The 16131-nt window shown below is 41.2% G+C and overlaps 2 protein-coding genes across 3 annotated transcripts; one reads left to right on the top strand and one right to left on the bottom strand.

Annotated features, from left to right (window-relative positions):
* Positions 1-824: 824 nt before the first annotated feature.
* On the bottom strand, positions 825-8266 carry nolc1 (nucleolar and coiled-body phosphoprotein 1). 2 transcript variants are annotated; one of them, XM_080868145.1, is made up of 14 exons: positions 8138-8266; positions 7790-7845; positions 7049-7200; positions 6829-6938; positions 6614-6728; positions 6398-6525; positions 6142-6274; positions 5613-5744; positions 5438-5527; positions 5089-5343; positions 3778-4965; positions 2077-2204; positions 1920-2003; positions 825-1804 (listed from the first exon to the last, which is right to left on the bottom strand). In XM_080868145.1, the coding sequence occupies exons 1-14, from the start codon at positions 8246-8248 to the stop codon at positions 1646-1648; spliced, it is 2841 nt and encodes a 946-aa protein (XP_080724271.1). In that variant the 5' UTR covers positions 8249-8266; the 3' UTR covers positions 825-1645. The 2 variants fall into 2 exon arrangements, with proteins under 2 accessions (XP_080724271.1, XP_080724272.1); XM_080868146.1 differs by having other exon boundaries at positions 6142-6259.
* A 378-nt stretch (positions 8267-8644) lies between these two features.
* Positions 8645-14337, top strand: mrps6 (mitochondrial ribosomal protein S6). Its single transcript, XM_080868074.1, has 2 exons — positions 8645-9109; positions 14217-14337. Exon 1 carries the CDS (start codon positions 8771-8773, stop codon positions 9101-9103), a length of 333 nt encoding a protein of 110 aa, XP_080724200.1. The 5' UTR covers positions 8645-8770; the 3' UTR covers positions 9104-9109; positions 14217-14337.
* Positions 14338-16131: the final 1794 nt, after the last annotated feature.

Genomic DNA, 16131 nt, shown 5'->3' with positions numbered 1-16131 from the left:
GGGTGTAGCGCACCTTTTCACTTTATGACAGCTGGGATAGGCTTGTCCCCACCCTTGCCTACAATCTAGATAAGTGCTTAAAAAAGAAAGAAAAGAAAAATAAACACACAAAAAAACCCCAACATCTCCACTGGTTGTTTTTTTTAATTGAGAAAAAAAATCCCTGATCATCTGGTATAAAACCTGAAATCTAAGCATGGACAGTACATAGTGTGTAGAACTGAGTCTTTATCTCTGTTTTCAGAGTGGTGCTAAATTGCTGGAATATCCCTTTAGCCGCACATGCTGATCTAACAGGCCTCAGTTCATTTGAGATGACAGACTTATGCATCTGTGTTCAACAGATGAAAAAAACAAACAGGAAATGAGCTGTCTGGACACAAACTGCCCCGAGGAATCGGGTGACAGTTTACATACGTTGACTAAACGTCATGCTGAGGGCAGTGCTACTCCACTGCCACCTAGTGGCAATTGCAAAGTAGATTTCTAAAGAATAAGTTGCAAAAAATAAAGCCTGATGTAGCAAATATGATACAAATGTAAACACGCAAATTAATTTATTTCATTAAGGTTTAATAAGCACTCAATTTAAAAAGAAAATATTTTTTTCTGGCTGTTATTCCACAGTTCAGGGTTTAAAGGGTTAACAAAGTTTAAAAATATGTACTTTCTAGACCGTTAATTTGCCAACAACAATATCAGCACACATGCAACAACTTGGTATGTGCAGATACTAAAAATTGGAGTTCCTCTCCAATTGTGCACATGTAAAACTGTGAGCTGAGCAAACAGTGAGTGAACTGTCCATGAAATCATCACCAGTATATTGTTTAGTCTTTATTTACAGATTTGAGGTGTAAAAGAAAAAAAAAAAGACAGCGGTACACAGGATCTCATATGATAATCAAATAACTGAAACGAGCATGGCTATGTTCGAATTACATACTTAATACCACTGAACAGTACAGGGAGGGACTGAAAGGACTTCCTAACAAAGGGAACGGATCCAAAGAAAAAAAATCCTTGAACAGAGAAAAGACCTTGAGAGGCCCTTAAAGATTGAAGTGGAATAAAACATAATAAATACAGTATAAAATTTCTACTTGATAGGTTTTCTTGTGATGTTAAGAAAAAGCCCCAAACCTCTTCACATTTAAATGTGGACAAAGAAGAAAAAAAGAAAGAAAAAGGGACAAACATCAAGAATCCATGTAGTCTATTAAACAAAAAACAAATTTGAAAATGAAGAACATGTATAGATGGATTAATTTCGATCATACCTAGACAAGAAGATTGCTTAATGTTACAAACATTCACCATTTAAGAAGAAAGGAGGTTGTGAAAACAAGCAGAAAGAGCCAAACATTTTCTCCATTAGCCAGTGGCTGCAGCCACCTAGTGGCTATAAGTGATGTCACAGTTGGGAGCACATTTCCCTGCTGCCACAGCTCTGCTAAATGTAAACTCCATTACAGACTAAAGCAAAGTCGAATCAAAGGGCCAGTTCAGTGTGATGGACCATCTTCTGTTAGTGTGCTGCTGCTACTGCTGGAGAGACTGTTTACAGGAGGGTGGTTTGAGCAGACAACTTGTATTCCTGATCTGTCCGGTACAGTACAGTTGAAATGGGAGGTTGTGGACTTTCTCAGTCGCTGTCAAACTTAATGGAGTTGACTGAAGTGGAGATGGCTCCCCCACGGTAGCTTCCTCTTTTCTTCTTTGTCTTTTCGTGGCGGAATGATTTACCTTTTGTGAACTTGAGCACATCGTTAGCTTTCTGGCCCCAGTCTCCATTGGCTCCCATCTGAAATAGAACATTATAAAGAGAGAAAAAAAAAAAAAGATTGTTTATCTGCCACCTCAACAACTATAATGCTCAGTAATCCTGTAAAAATGATTATTATGATTAAATAATTCACCTTTGCATCAAACGAATTGTCTGCAAGGCGCGGGTCCACATTTACTTCGTCGTCTTTTATTCTACGGAAGGGTACGTTGGTAGACTGGAAAACAAAATGTTTCAGTCAGCTTATTTCAGTTCACTTTAATTCAATTCTAGCTTTGTGCAGGTCTTACCTTCTTATTGGCTTTAGGGAAAGTCTGTGGTGTGGTTGTGGCCTTCTTATTTTTTGGTGTTTTTAAATCCGTTTCTTCCTCTTCGCTTTCTGATGATTCTTCATCCTTTTTTCTTTTTCCATTAGTACCTGTATCAGATGAAAAGGGGCTCATACTTAGTAAACACTAGGGCTGGGCCATATTATACCGTTCACGGTAATACCGGTATAATGTTAGGCAATGATAGGAAAATGAAATATCGCGATAGAATGGGAGTAAAACGCGCATGCGCAGTGCCTTTGTTTTCATACGCACATGGCCGATTGTTGAGTGAAACAGATGAACCAGAATTGGTTTGTAAAAATGGTGCAACTTCAGTGATGTGGAACTGGTTTGGTGTTTGTCCGTCAGATACACAACAAAGCACATTTTTTTGCAGAACATGCAAGCGGCCGTTGTTATTGTCGTATTTGTCAGACTAAGATGCTCTTAAAGCTGGGAGTAATCTGGGTCCTAAACTCCGTATGCTTCAGGTCAAACAACACTGCAGCATCACAGAGTTAAAACCTGTCTAAATTCTTTCATCTTTAATAAAACGATCAGCATTGCTGCTTTACCAGGTGTAACTATAAAGTTTAACTTCCAGGCATCCATGAAAACAAAAGTTATTACATTTAACAGAGTTAGAAGTTAGCAGGAAGCTAGCGGAAGTTAGCTCGCTAGTTACCTAAGCATGATATAGCATGTTCTGACTGAGAGATTTCTGAAAAAAAAATCAAACGTACAGCTCTGCTATCACTTCCAACATAAATGAAGACAGGAAACTAAACAGCAGTGACGTTTGTAGGGTTACTGAAGTTGGGCTAGCTGGTATATAATGATGTGCTACGTGATCGCTAGCAACACAGCTATGTTAGCATAACATAAACAGTGAAGCTGGAGGACGAACACTAACTTTTTTCCACTTATAAAAGTTAAGGGGAAGGTTCCTCATGGTTAGAGACAAATGCAATCGCATGGCAGGATGCTGTAAACGGACCAAACTTCAGTCAGGAGAACAACTGAGATAATCCATCCACAATACGAGGTTAGTCATTAATATACTGCAACAACATGGGAATAGAGCAGCTGCCAGAGAATTCAACATTAAGGAATCAATGGTACAGAAGTGGAGGAAGCAAGAAGAATGAGTTTAATAAAGTTTGATTTATCTGACTGCTTTGTTTCGCTTAATGTGCCTTATAATCCCGTGCACCTTATGGTCCGAAACATACGTACTGCACACTGCAGTTTAATGTTGCAAAGCACCTCTTTTTAACTTCAGTGGATATTATACATGGTTATGCTCAGGATATGTCAGCCCATTTGTACTGGAAATGCCTTTTGGTTAAACTTTCAGCAAGGAATTTGCATTTGCACTGTTGCATTTTTATAAAGCTTTAATGTACATAAAAACCAGCTTCTTGTTTAAGTGAAAATAAATGGAAGGTTGTCTTTTTGCGCTAGTAATGTTGTGGAGTTGTATTTTGTCTCGCATCCATTATATCGTCAGTTATATCGTTATCGCAAATTTTCAAATATATATCGTGATAAATATTTTTGGCCATATCGCCCTGCTCTAGTAAACACTACACTTCTATAAATATTAAACACTTAAGGACCGACAGTTAAGTGATAGGTTTTTTTTTTTCCCCATTTAATGACCAGATGTTTGAGACTTACTGTTTTTTGGGGTGTTGGGTGCAGTGGCTGCTTTACGTGGCACTTTAGCCTCATCTGATGAACTCTCCTCAGAGCTGCTGTCGCTGGATGATGACTCTGCTGGCTTTGCTGCAACCTTCGCTGATGCTGCTGCCGTCTTGGGAGTTGCTGCCTTGCCGTTGGCAACTGTAGACTTAGTCACGGGGGTCTCCGTCTCTGAATCAGAGCTATCTGAGGAATCAGAGCTGCTCTCCTCTGCTTTTTTTGCCTTTTTGACTGCAGGCGCTGCCTTTGTTGTTCTCTCAGCTGCAGGGGCGGGCTTCTTGGAAGCAACTGGAGCTTGTTTCTTAGCTGCCTCATCCTCTGAGTCTGAGCTGTCAGAGCTGCTTTCTTCTGCAGCAGCAGTCTTAGCTGCAGGAGTAGCAGGCTTTGAAGCGGGCGTAGCAGGCTTAGCTGCTGCTGGCTTGGTCTTAGCTGGCTCTTCATCATCCTCAGAAGAGGATTCTGAGCTACTCTCTTTCGGGGCAGGCTTTCCTGCAGGTTTAGCGGCCTTTCCTGCAGGTTTAGCATGCTTTGAGGCTGAAGTAGCAGCTTTAGCTGCTGCAGGTTTAGCCTTGGCTGGCTGCTCTTCATCTTCAGAGGAGGAGTCGGAGCTGCTCTCTGCTGCAGGAGTAGCCTTTGCTACCGGAGTAGCCTTCTTTGAAGCTGGTGTTGCAGGCTTAGCTGCTGTTGGCTTGGCCTTGGCCGGTTCTTCATCTTCTGATGAGGAGTCGGAGTCAGAGCTGCTTTCTGCTGCAGCAGCAGGCTTAGCTGCAGGGGTGGAACTCTTTGAAGCTGGCTTAGCTGCTGCTGGTTTAGTCTTAGCAGGCTCTTCTTCATCTTCAGACGAAGAGTCAGACTCTGAACTGCTCTCTGCTGCTGCAGGGGGCTTTGCTGCAGGGGGCTTTGCTGCAGGGGGCTTTGCTGCAGGGGGCTTTGCTGCAGGGGGCTTTGCTGCAGGGGGCTTTGCTGCAGGCTTTGAAGTTGGTGTAGCCGTTTTAGCAGGCTTGGCTTTCACTGGCTCTTCCTCATCCTCAGAGGAGTCCTCCGAGTCAGAGCTGGTCTCTGCTGCCTTGGCTTGGGGTTTAGAAGCTCCAGAAGCTGCGGATGGGGTTGCGGTTTTTGTGGGAGGCTTTGCTGGGGCCTCATCTTCAGAGCTGCTATCTGAATCTGGAAAGCAAGATCAATGTTGTCATGAAGGTTTGCAAACAATATAGGGTTAATAACAGAAATTATATTAGGTCATATTTAACAACTTCTGAAGCTCAAATACCCAAAATGTGCATCTCCTACCTGAGCTCGAGGACTCGTCTTTCTGAGCTGGCGTAGTCTTGGCAGGTGCAGCTTTGGTTGGGGGTTTCTTTGCTGCCTCCTCCTCCTCTGAACTGGAGTCCTCCTCGGAGGATTCATCTTTAGCGGACTTAGCTGGAGCCGCTTTAGCAGGAGTCACCTTTGTTGCAGGTTTCTTCACCTCTTTAGCTGGAGAAGTTTTGACTGGGGCTCCTTTACCTGCAGGCTTCTTGGCCGTCTCCTCTTCTGAGCTGGAATCTAGAAAGATGAGAGACATTTACAAACATTCACTGTCACAAACTGATCATCATTTTAAGATGGGAAATGGGCGAGTGACGTTTGTGATCCATACCAGAGCTCTCTGAGCTGGACTCCTGCTTCTTTGCAGCAGGTTTGGACGCTCCAGGTTTGGCTGCAGGTGACTTTACGGGGGCTGGTTTTGCTGTGCAAGTTAAAATGCTGTTAGACATTTAACAATAAACACCAAGAAGTCAAGGTGGGGAAAAAATAAAAAGGAACCCACTTACCTGCCACCTTTTTGTCGTCATCACTGCTGTCATCACTGCTGTCTGAAGAGTCGCTGTCCTTGGCCTTGCTTGCTACTGGTGCAGCAGGAGCTTTGTGGATTGAAGCAGGAGGTGGTACAGCACTGTATGCTCCTAGAAAGACAAATGTAGATCGTCAGCATCAAAAACAAATACAAACATATTTTAATAAATAATTTCCCTTAGGGATCAATAAAGTAATCTGATTCTGATAATCACAGATCATTCCAGAGATGACCAAGTGAACAGCTCTGGGTATAATTCAGTCAGAGCAGACTGGTGTTATGATCATGATATGGACAAAACTGGACTGTTGTAATTAATGTGAACTCAATCTCACTTATTTTTTCATATAGCTGTCGAACTTACGCACATCAGTAATAGGCTAAAAAGACTTGATTGGGATTCACTTCTCAGGTTTGCCGCTGATGCAAGTGTGCCTCACATCTTTCCAAACCAGACTTTTGTTACTGTGTAGCTTGTATAGTTGTAAGAAAGCATGAAAACACACCTGCTTTGGGTTTTTTGCTGGGAGGAGCCTCATCCTCTGATGAAGAGTCTTCACTACTTGACTCAGCACCAGCTTTATTTACTGGGGCTGGTTTGACTGGAGCTGGTTTGACTGGAGCTGGTTTGACTGGAGCCTGACAGAACACATGGAAATATGCTGTTAATATCTGCTGCATGCATTTATCCGCTACACACCACACTTGGCTGAGTGTGAGACAATCAACAACACATAACAACATAAAGAAGGCCTTGTGTACCTTGGCTGGCTTCTCATCTTCAGAATCTGAGGAGCTGTCTTCGCTGCTGCTGCTCTCCTTCTTCTTTTGAGCTGCACCTTTGGCAGCAACAGCTGCTTTGGGTGTTGTGACTGCACCAGCCTTGGGTTCTGTTATTCAGAAACGCATACAGTAAATTAAATAACCCAAGATTTTTCCCCAATCTTAACTTAAACAAATTACTCAATATAGACTTACTTTGTGCAGGAGCTTTGGCGGTTTGTTCTTCCTCAGAGTCAGACTCTTCACTGCTGGAGCTGCTATCCTTTTTCCTTGTGCTACCTGCAGCAGCAGGAGGTTGTTTCACAGGTGCCTACAAACAGACACTACATTTTAATAAAAGGATAACGGGCAAGGTAATGTAGCAATAACAGGCTATCATGAGAATGTCTGATTCTGATGCTTCCTTCTACCTTTGCAGCAGGCTTTGCAGGAGCTTTGTCCTCCTCAGAGTCACTAGAGTCTTCACTGCTGCTGGATGCAGCTTTAGTAGCTGCTGCTTTAGCAGGCCCCTTTTTGGCTGCTAAAATGTAGAATGAGGAAAAATGTAATATCACAGCGTTTCAGAATGCACATTACTAGCAGAATTCAGCCAACCCTTTCAGTTATCCATATCAAATATGAAGGTTATACCTGCAGGAGCTACTTTAGTTTGTTTTGCGCCAGCCTCTTCATCCTCACTGCTTGACTCTTCACTGCTGGAGCTCTCAGTGCTGGGTTTTGCCTTCTTGGCTGACGGTCCCGTCCAGTTCGGAGGCACCTTTCGTTTTTTGGCTTCGGGAGATCTATTTAAAATAGAGTTTCAATGATACAGCCCATAATTATATTAATACACAGTATGCAACACCACCCTATATTAATGTTAAAAAGAAAACTTCAACGGGATAAAAGGCACTCCCTTTCCCAGAGTAGAAAGATATGCAAATAATAATGCTTTAGTCGTTAGCCTGCATACCAAAGTGTCCTTGGGCAAAAAACTGAACACTGAGTTAGTGAGAGACTGGTTGAATCCCTCCACTCTGCATGGTAAACTATTCTTTGGCATGTTGAATAAAATGCTTTGAACATTCAAGTAGAGTAGTACAGTGCTATATAAGAACCATTTCATTTCCCATTTGTCTAAACAAAAAGCGCTTCAAATTTGTAAAACAACAAAAGGGTTGTGTTTATATTGTATTAGATTTTTCTCTGATAATCCTCAACTCAACAGACCCTTGGACACTAGGAGAGCAGCAGTGGAATTTCTATTGTACCAATACATTTTTAAAGGAACATACTTATCGACACAGAAAGTCAGCTTGGTCATGCGTTTCATATTTTTATTTGAAAAACCCCTCTCGGATAAAAATAAATAAATATTAATAAGCAACTCACTTCACCCAGAAGTTGTAGATATTGACGAGTCTCTCCTCATTCTGATCTTGCGGAGCCTGTAGAGAAACACGTGAAGTAGTAAGTTAATAATTCCCTTGCAGCACTTTGAATTTGTGACTAAAACTCCACAAATCATAATTTAAAAAGTATAAACACGCTGCAGTATTTACACTTTAACGCACTGAGACCGTTAATTAGCCCAAAGGCAGGTTGCAGCTGATACACGTGCTAACTTCACCGGCTCGGTAACCTGCACGTATTTACCCCTCGTGCCGCCTGGACCTAACGTCTAATACCCGACGACAGGACGTGTCCGTCAAACACCGCCACACAGCGTAGGCTACTCACCACTTTAGTCTTTTTCAAGAACTCCTGAGCCGCTTTGGTGAACTTGTTCTCCACCAGAAACGAGTACACGCATTTGAAAAGATCACTCGGTACCGACTTCTCCGCCGCCATCTTCAACACGTTCTTCTGGAAAAGGAAGTGACGGAATCAGGCACTTGTGAGCAGACGCTTGGTGTCGACGTATCCACGCTTCAGTAAAAAAATAAATACCAGTTTCTAGAGATTTCCAAATGTCAGAAAACTAAATAAAACACAATTCCACTGACTAATTGTGATTTTAAAAATCCTTTAGAAAACTTTACAAATATTTCGGGTTGCTCTCACGTGACTAATTTCCTAAAACAATACGAGTAAAATATGTGGGTATGCTAAATAAGACGCAATTTTTTTATTATTGAAATACACTTATTTATAGATTTAACGCCATATTTAAAAAAAATAAATGACTCCTATTTTTTATATTTAGTAGGCTTTGTTGCCCACGAAGGCGCACGCTTTATGCGTCATCACTAAAGACCTTTCGTGTCTGCCCCTCGTGTCATAACATGTCGCCTTTCAACTGAGCAGTGTGGCAATGACAGCCCAGTTCTAGCTGAATTAAACGTGTGAGTCGGGTATTACTTCGCTGCAGCCATGCCTCGGTACGAGCTGGCCCTGATCCTGAAACAGATGCAGCGGCCGGAGACGGCGGCAGCTCTGCGAAGGACGGTGGAGACGTTAATGGAGCGGGGCGCCTTGGTGAGAGACCTGGAGAACTTGGGAGAAAGACAGCTGCCCTACAGAATGACCAAACACAACCAGAGGCACAGCCGAGGGACTTACTTTCTGGTGGATTTCTACGCAGCTCCCAGCATGCTCGCTGGCGTACTGGATCACCTGCACCGTGATGTGGACGTTGTGAGGCCCACTGTGCTGAAGAAAGACGCCCAGGTCCCCAACAGTAACTGCTGCGGACCCCAGAAGTGATTAAATGTAAGGCTTAATGAATGGCGGAGGTGTTTAAAATCACTGGTGCTCAGAGTGAAACAAAGTGCTGTTTTATCACCACAGCTGTCTGTTACATGCGTGTATTTTTGGGCTGTAGTAAAATATGAAATACTCTGCTTTATCAGCCACTTAACTCCATTAGAGAAATGGCAATCAGAAGCACAGTTGAGTAGTTACAGTAGTGAAAACTTATCAGCGGTTTATTGAAGAAAATCGCTTACACACACACACACACACACACACACACACACACACACACACAGTGGATGAGAACAAACCTCATGCATGTAATAAAGTGTTTTAGCACTGATGATTAATTCGACCTTTAAATAGCCCAGACAGAAAGGAATACCGCTGTTTATTTGCGGGGGAAAGTCACTTCTGTGATCCTGGATATCAGGGAACAAGCAACCGAATACAACCTCTAGTAACTGATTTAAAGCATTTTAAACACATAAGAAAAGAAAAAAAACAGACAATGTGTCTGTGAAGGTTCTCAGTCATCCGTCTGGACTTCTTTAAGTTTTCTTGAAGATGTTTCGCCCTTCATCTGAGAAGCTTCTTCAGTTCTAAGTGCAATTGGTGGAGAGTCTTGGATTTTAAGCCCTATGGGAGTGTCCCCAAGAGTGTCATGGACCCCCTAATGATCCTCTACCTAATCGCATGAGCCAAGGTGTGAAAACGGGTGTAGGTAACAATCAGCCAAGGCTTCACCCTATCATGTGATTTTCTGAGGTCAAAAGGCCCAGGATGTGAGTGGGCTTTAAGGCGTCTGGAAAGGGATCTCAAAACTGGATGGCAGACAGTTGGTGTTGTAAGCCATGGGCTCTGTTCAAAGAGGGTCGTTCACAGTGGACATTAGGGGATCCATGTCACTCTTAGGGGGACACTCCCATAGGACTTAAATATGGGACTTTCCACCATTTGACATTAGAAGTGAAAAAGCTTCTTGAATGAGAGGTGAAACGTTTTCAAGCAACTTTAAGAAGTCCAGACGCTGTTCTATCCAAGCTCCTTAGACTACGATAACCTGGATGACTGAGAACCTTCACAGACATACCAACCACAAAACTGGATTATAGATGGCAGACAGTTAGTTTTGTAAGCCCTGCTCATGTTCACAGTGGACATAGATGGCTTCTTTCACTCCTCTTTCAAACCATCTGTCTTCTCTGTCCAAAGCATTCCTCGCTGCACTGTACAGCATACACCACGTTGTTAAGTTTCTGTTTGGTAGTTTTGTCTTTGAGATGAACCAGTTTTTGTCTGAGTGCGTGGCTGGGTCTGAAGTGCACTGGGATCTCGTGCTTGGAGAAGACTCCTGAGTTTCTCTGATAAACCTGCTACATAAGGGATGACAGTATTGTTCCGTTTGTCCCTCTGATTCTCCCTAGTTGGTGTCTGACCTTCTTTTCTGTGCATCATTGCTGCACAGGGACAATAATTAGAAAAAACAAACTCCCCCATGTGGTTACAACAGATGGTTAAGTCCATTTGGTTGTAAACTCTGTACCTAAACCAGCTCCACCCTCAGCCTCCTCGCTTGCTCATACCAGAAAGGAATATGATATAGTGTGATAATGTATTAAAACAAATTAACCAAATTCATTAAACCAGTTGTTTGCTTTATAGCTTTAGTGACTGCAAACTAACTTATTGTGAAAATGAGGCAGGGGTGTAAAAATGTGAATGAATATTACAAAAGTATTTCAGTTGTGTGTTTGTGGACATGACCATCACACATGAAGTAGCCAAACACAAAGATAATCCTCTAAATAAATGATCAGTTCATTAGTCACCATCCCTGTAATATGTGAGTGTATTACTTTACTACAAGTTCATACATTTGGTTCATATAAGATTAGTTTGCACAAACACAGTGTCTGTATTTATTTCGTTTGCTTGCTGATTTGTAAGGGAGGATCATTTTGCATGTCTGCAACAACAGCAGATCCACATGAGATCCTCCAGACAAACATAGATGTGTATTAAGCTCTAATAAGAGGTCCTACCCTGAGTTTGTACTGTCCTCCTCATCTACCCCCTACACCTACAGACACAGCCCTGTCATCTCTCGCCTTGCCTGCAGGTGTCATTGTTGAAGCAATTTAATCAGGATTTAAATGATTGATTCTTTCCACAAAACTATTAAAGTAAAAATATTGAGCTCCCTCGTGCCTCTTGAAAACAGATAAGCACCCCCCCCTTCTCCTCCCTCCATTTGTTTGTCTGAAATGGATTTAACTAGACGTGTACGCATACACAATGATATTATAATAGCTTCACTACATATATTCCAACAGAAATATGTGTGATAGGACAATAATGCCTGATAATTACAGTTGACTGATAAATCTTTCAGCCTCTACTAATAAGTGTCTGTATTCTTTCGCCATGAAGTGATTAATTAAACTATTAGTTAAAATGCTATAATCAACAGGAACTGGGAGTAGGGGATTTTACTGTTAAGTCTGAACTGACCTTTTAATACAGTCGTTGTGGTGCTCTAATATAACCACAATACTATACATCAGTATTTGTGTTGATCGACGGTGGTGGTTGCTAGGGCTGTGCGATATGACCAAAATCTCATATCCCGATATAAGAATTCTATCGTCCGATAACGATATAAATCACAAAAATGTAACATTTTCTGTAAATTCTGTGAATCTCGGGCAGCTCGACTTGCGTGAAGTGTTTCCAGCTGCGCGTCCTTTACCCGGAGTCGAGTGTTTTAACAGATGCATGAAACGATACATTTTTAGAGAGAAGTTGTAACAGCCGCTGTTTTCTTAGTATTTATTACACGGCGTGCTGCGGGGAAAAGCCTGTTCTAACGTTTGAGTCCAAGGTTTATTTTTTTAGCACCTGGCGGCTCTTTTTTAATTCTCATCCGTAAACAATTTGCTCTTTCACGTGATTCGGTTTATTTTGAAAAGTCTCAACAGGATCTTGAGCTTTATTGTGAAAGGTTTATGTGGAACATAAACAAGCGGACACGCGAAGGTGTTACTGTCGCTGTTGCTAGCGACAACGCATAAAAACAGGCGCTTGTCCGTCAGTAGTGTGGTTATATTAAATATAAGAGAAAGAGAGAACTTTAAGAAATTAATATAGCCACTACAGTGACCATCATAACCATGAAAAAATATTGCCGTAAACAGTTTATTTTGCGACACCACGAAACAAACGATAGCGTAAAATGAAGATGTTTTTATATCGTCATCCGATATATATCGTTATATCGAACAGCCCTAGTGGTTGCTTATCAGAGGCCGGTGTTGTTTTATTTCAGAGTGCTTTTGTTTAAACTGTAGAGAACAAAAGACACTATTGTTTGGGTTCTCTGATACATTTAGGAAGAAATAAGTACACTTCCTGTGCTGATTAGCTCTTAGTTGTCATTAAAGGTGAGCACTTCCCTTCAGTTAACAAAGGTGAAAAATTGCTCCTGTCACAACACGTTAATATTGACTAGGGCTGTAACTCGGATAATTCCATTAAAAAACTTCCCCAGGAGAAATTATTTTCTCCGATGTTTCATTTAATCCATGTAAGAAGAGCTGTTTCTCCCACATTTGTGATTTAAAAACAGACCTGCATTAGAAACATATCTAGGATCACATGTGTGAATAAAAAGAATGGCAATTAAAAATATCTTTTTAAATAAGACAGAAAAGCCACGGGGCGGAGCTGTTGCAGAGATGGTGCAATCAGGTGGCGTGAACGAAAACATGTTTCGAACGTTCAAAATAGCAGTGCTTGTTCGTGTAATCACCACAAAGGCCTTTACTGGGAAAAACTGTCCTTCATCAAAACCATTGATCAACAAGTGCAAACAGGAAGAAAAGTGAACTTTCTAGCTGCTCCCACCCACCGCAGTTTGCTTAACACAGCAACACATCTACAATAAAGCTATAGAAATTACAATAAAATTATATTTATGCAACCGAACTTTTAACTTAGTCTCATACAATGTTTAAATAAGACAGCCTAATGGAGGTTGACTACAGCCATCCTTTCTGTCACACTGATGCCAACAGTAAGCAGGGGTGAGTCTAAAGGGGGGGGATGGGGTGTACTACACCCTATTTATTTCAAGTCTTATTTCAAGTCTACTAATTACATTCTATTAATGTTTTAAAATATAAAGCAGTCTTATTGGGCCAATAAAACTTGAACCACTTACCCAGTGCTGTTCGACTGGCCCCTGAATTATTCTAACATTAGTAATTAACATTAATTATTTACGTCCACGCTATCAGAACTTCTGTGTTATGCCGCAGGAAACGTCGCATCAAATAACAGGCCAAACCTCAGTTCAGAGAATCCCGATTAGCTCGCTTTTCTTCATTGCAGCCATCACATGCTTTTTTACAGACACACACTCACTGCTACACTACCACACTTAAACACACACACCAAATCTACCTCATCCAGGAGACGCAATACTGTCAGAACACCTTCCAAGAAGATACATAAGTGGATAAGTGAAAGAAAATGGTTGGACAGATGGACGAATTACTGCATTTGTTAATATTGTTTTGATTTTAACATTGTTAAAAGAAGTTTAAAATCTGACTTTTATGTGGCACGCAAATACACTTAAAAAGGTTTGGTTCTTTTGACAAATATTGCATGCTGCTCAACTGGCAAAAGACTTGCCTTTTTTCTCTTCTGAATATTTCTGATAGCTCAAGACTAAAGTATTTCTTAGTATTTCTCAATGAAATACTACTGATGTTAAACGAACTGACTTGTTGATTGAGAAACGGACAGTAAAACAGAAATCTCATGGAAAAAAACCTTCACCGCAGGCTCACATGAGTGAACTTTAACTGCACTAACAGAAGCCACAGAAATAGAAATCTATACAAGATCACATGAAACTTAAAGAATTCCATGAGCAGCTTTTATTGATCAGTGACAATATTTCTGAACACGTCTACACGCAGTAGACAAACAAAGTCAGTCATCGATATTAGTATGCTCAGTATTCTCTCACTGCACATTTTTAAGTGTGTTATCTCAGGTTCATGCTGACTCTGCTGTAACGTTTAGCCCTACATAATGTTTGTTCTGTCTTTCGCAGGTTCCAACAGATCACATGCAGAAGATGACTCATGTGACACTTCCTTCTTTCACCTATTTCATTAGCTGCATGCATCGACTTGGATGTAATATCATATGTGATAATAAAATACTTTTTTCTATCCATTTTGCACTTTTCCTTTTTTGTCAAGCATTTGAGACACTGCTTCACATGATGGTTAGTCATGTGATGGAAGTTTCAGTTCTTTTATTGTAGGTGTGGTTTATGCAGGGTTTTTTTAAGCCATTAAAACTTGATCAACTGTCTCTGGGGAAAAAGCCGCTTGTTGTTGCTTCAGTTTTCTCTCTGGACTTTCTTGGTTCTTTGAGCAGTATTTGTTGCCTAAATCTCAATTAAAGTATAAGTACACAATCATGGTATTTATTTTGTGTAAGACAACATTGAATTAACCAGGTTACTAACAAAAGAGCCAGCCAACTTAACTGATGTCTTTATGTATATACAGTGGATGCAAAAGTTTGGGAAACCTTCTTAATGGTCATTATTTTCCTGTATAAATCGTTGGTTGTTGCAATAAAAGAAAATGTCAGTTAAATATATCATATAAGAGACACACAGTGATATTTGAGAAGTGAAATGAAGTTTATTGGACTTACAGAGAGTGTGCAATAATTGTTTAAACAAAATCAGGCAGGTACATAAATTTGGGAACCACAAAAAAAAGAAATGAAATCAATATTTAGTAGATCCGCCTTTTGCAGAAATTACAACCTCTAAACGCTTCCTGTAGGTTCCAATGAGAGTCTGGGTTGTGGTAGAAGGTATTTTGAACCATTCCTCTTTACAAAACATTGCTAGTTAATTCAGGTCCGATGGCTTTCGAACATGGACAGCTCTTTTTAACTCACACCACAGATTTTCAATAATATTCAGGTCTGGGGACTGAAATGGCCATTCTAGAACATTGTACTTGTTCCTCTGCATGAATGCCTTAGTAGATTTTGAGAAGTGTTTCGGGTCGTCTTGTTGAAAGATCCAGCCCCGGCGCAGCTTCAGCTTTGTCACTGATTCCTGGACATTGGTCTCCAGAATCTGCTGATACTGAGTGGAATCCATGCGTCTCTCAACTTTGACAAGATTCCCAGTTTCTGCACTGGCCACACAGCCCCACAGCATGATGGAACCACCACCGTATTTTACTGTAGGTAGCAGGTGTTTTACTTTGAATGCTGAGTTCTTTTTCCTCCATGCATAACGCCCCTTGTTATGCCCAAATAACTCAATTTTACTTTCATCAGTCCACAGCACCTTATTCCAGAATGAAGCTGGCTTGTTCAAATTTGCTTTAGCATACCTCAAGCGGCTCTGTTTGTGCTGTGGGCAGAGAAAAGGCTTCCTCTGCATCACACTAGCATACAGAATCTTCTTGTGTAAAGTACGCCGAATCGTTAAATGATGCACAGTGACTCCATCTGCTGCAAGATGCTGTTGTAGGTCTTTGGTGCTGGTCTGTGGGTTGACTGACTGTTCTCACCATTCGTTGCTTCTGTCTATCCGAGATTTTTCTTGGTCTGCCACTTCGAGCCTTAACTTGAACTGAGCCTGTGGTCTTCCATTTTCTCAATATGTTCCAAACTGTTGAAACAGACAGCTTAAATCTCTGAGACAGCTTTCTGTATCCTTACCCTGAACCATGATGGTGAACAAGCTTTGTCTTCAGGTCATTTGAGAGTTGTTTTGAGACCCCCATGTTGTTACTCTTCAGAGAAAATTAAAAGAGGAGGGAAACTTAAAATTGACCTCCTTAAATACTCGTTCTCATTATTGGATTCACCTGTGTATTTAGGTCAGGGGTCACTGAGCTTACCAAGCCAATTTGAGTTCCAATGATTAGTTCTAAAGGTTTTGGAATCAATAAAATGACAACAGTGCCCAAATTTATGCACCTGCCTGA

Source organism: Rhamphochromis sp. 'chilingali', assembly GCF_963969265.1.
Source record: "Rhamphochromis sp. 'chilingali' genome assembly, chromosome: 20".
NCBI classification, from domain to species: domain Eukaryota; kingdom Metazoa; phylum Chordata; class Actinopteri; order Cichliformes; family Cichlidae; genus Rhamphochromis; species Rhamphochromis sp. 'chilingali'.
The sequence above is the reverse complement of the archived record's forward strand: the minus strand, read 5'-3'. Positions and strand labels throughout refer to the sequence as shown.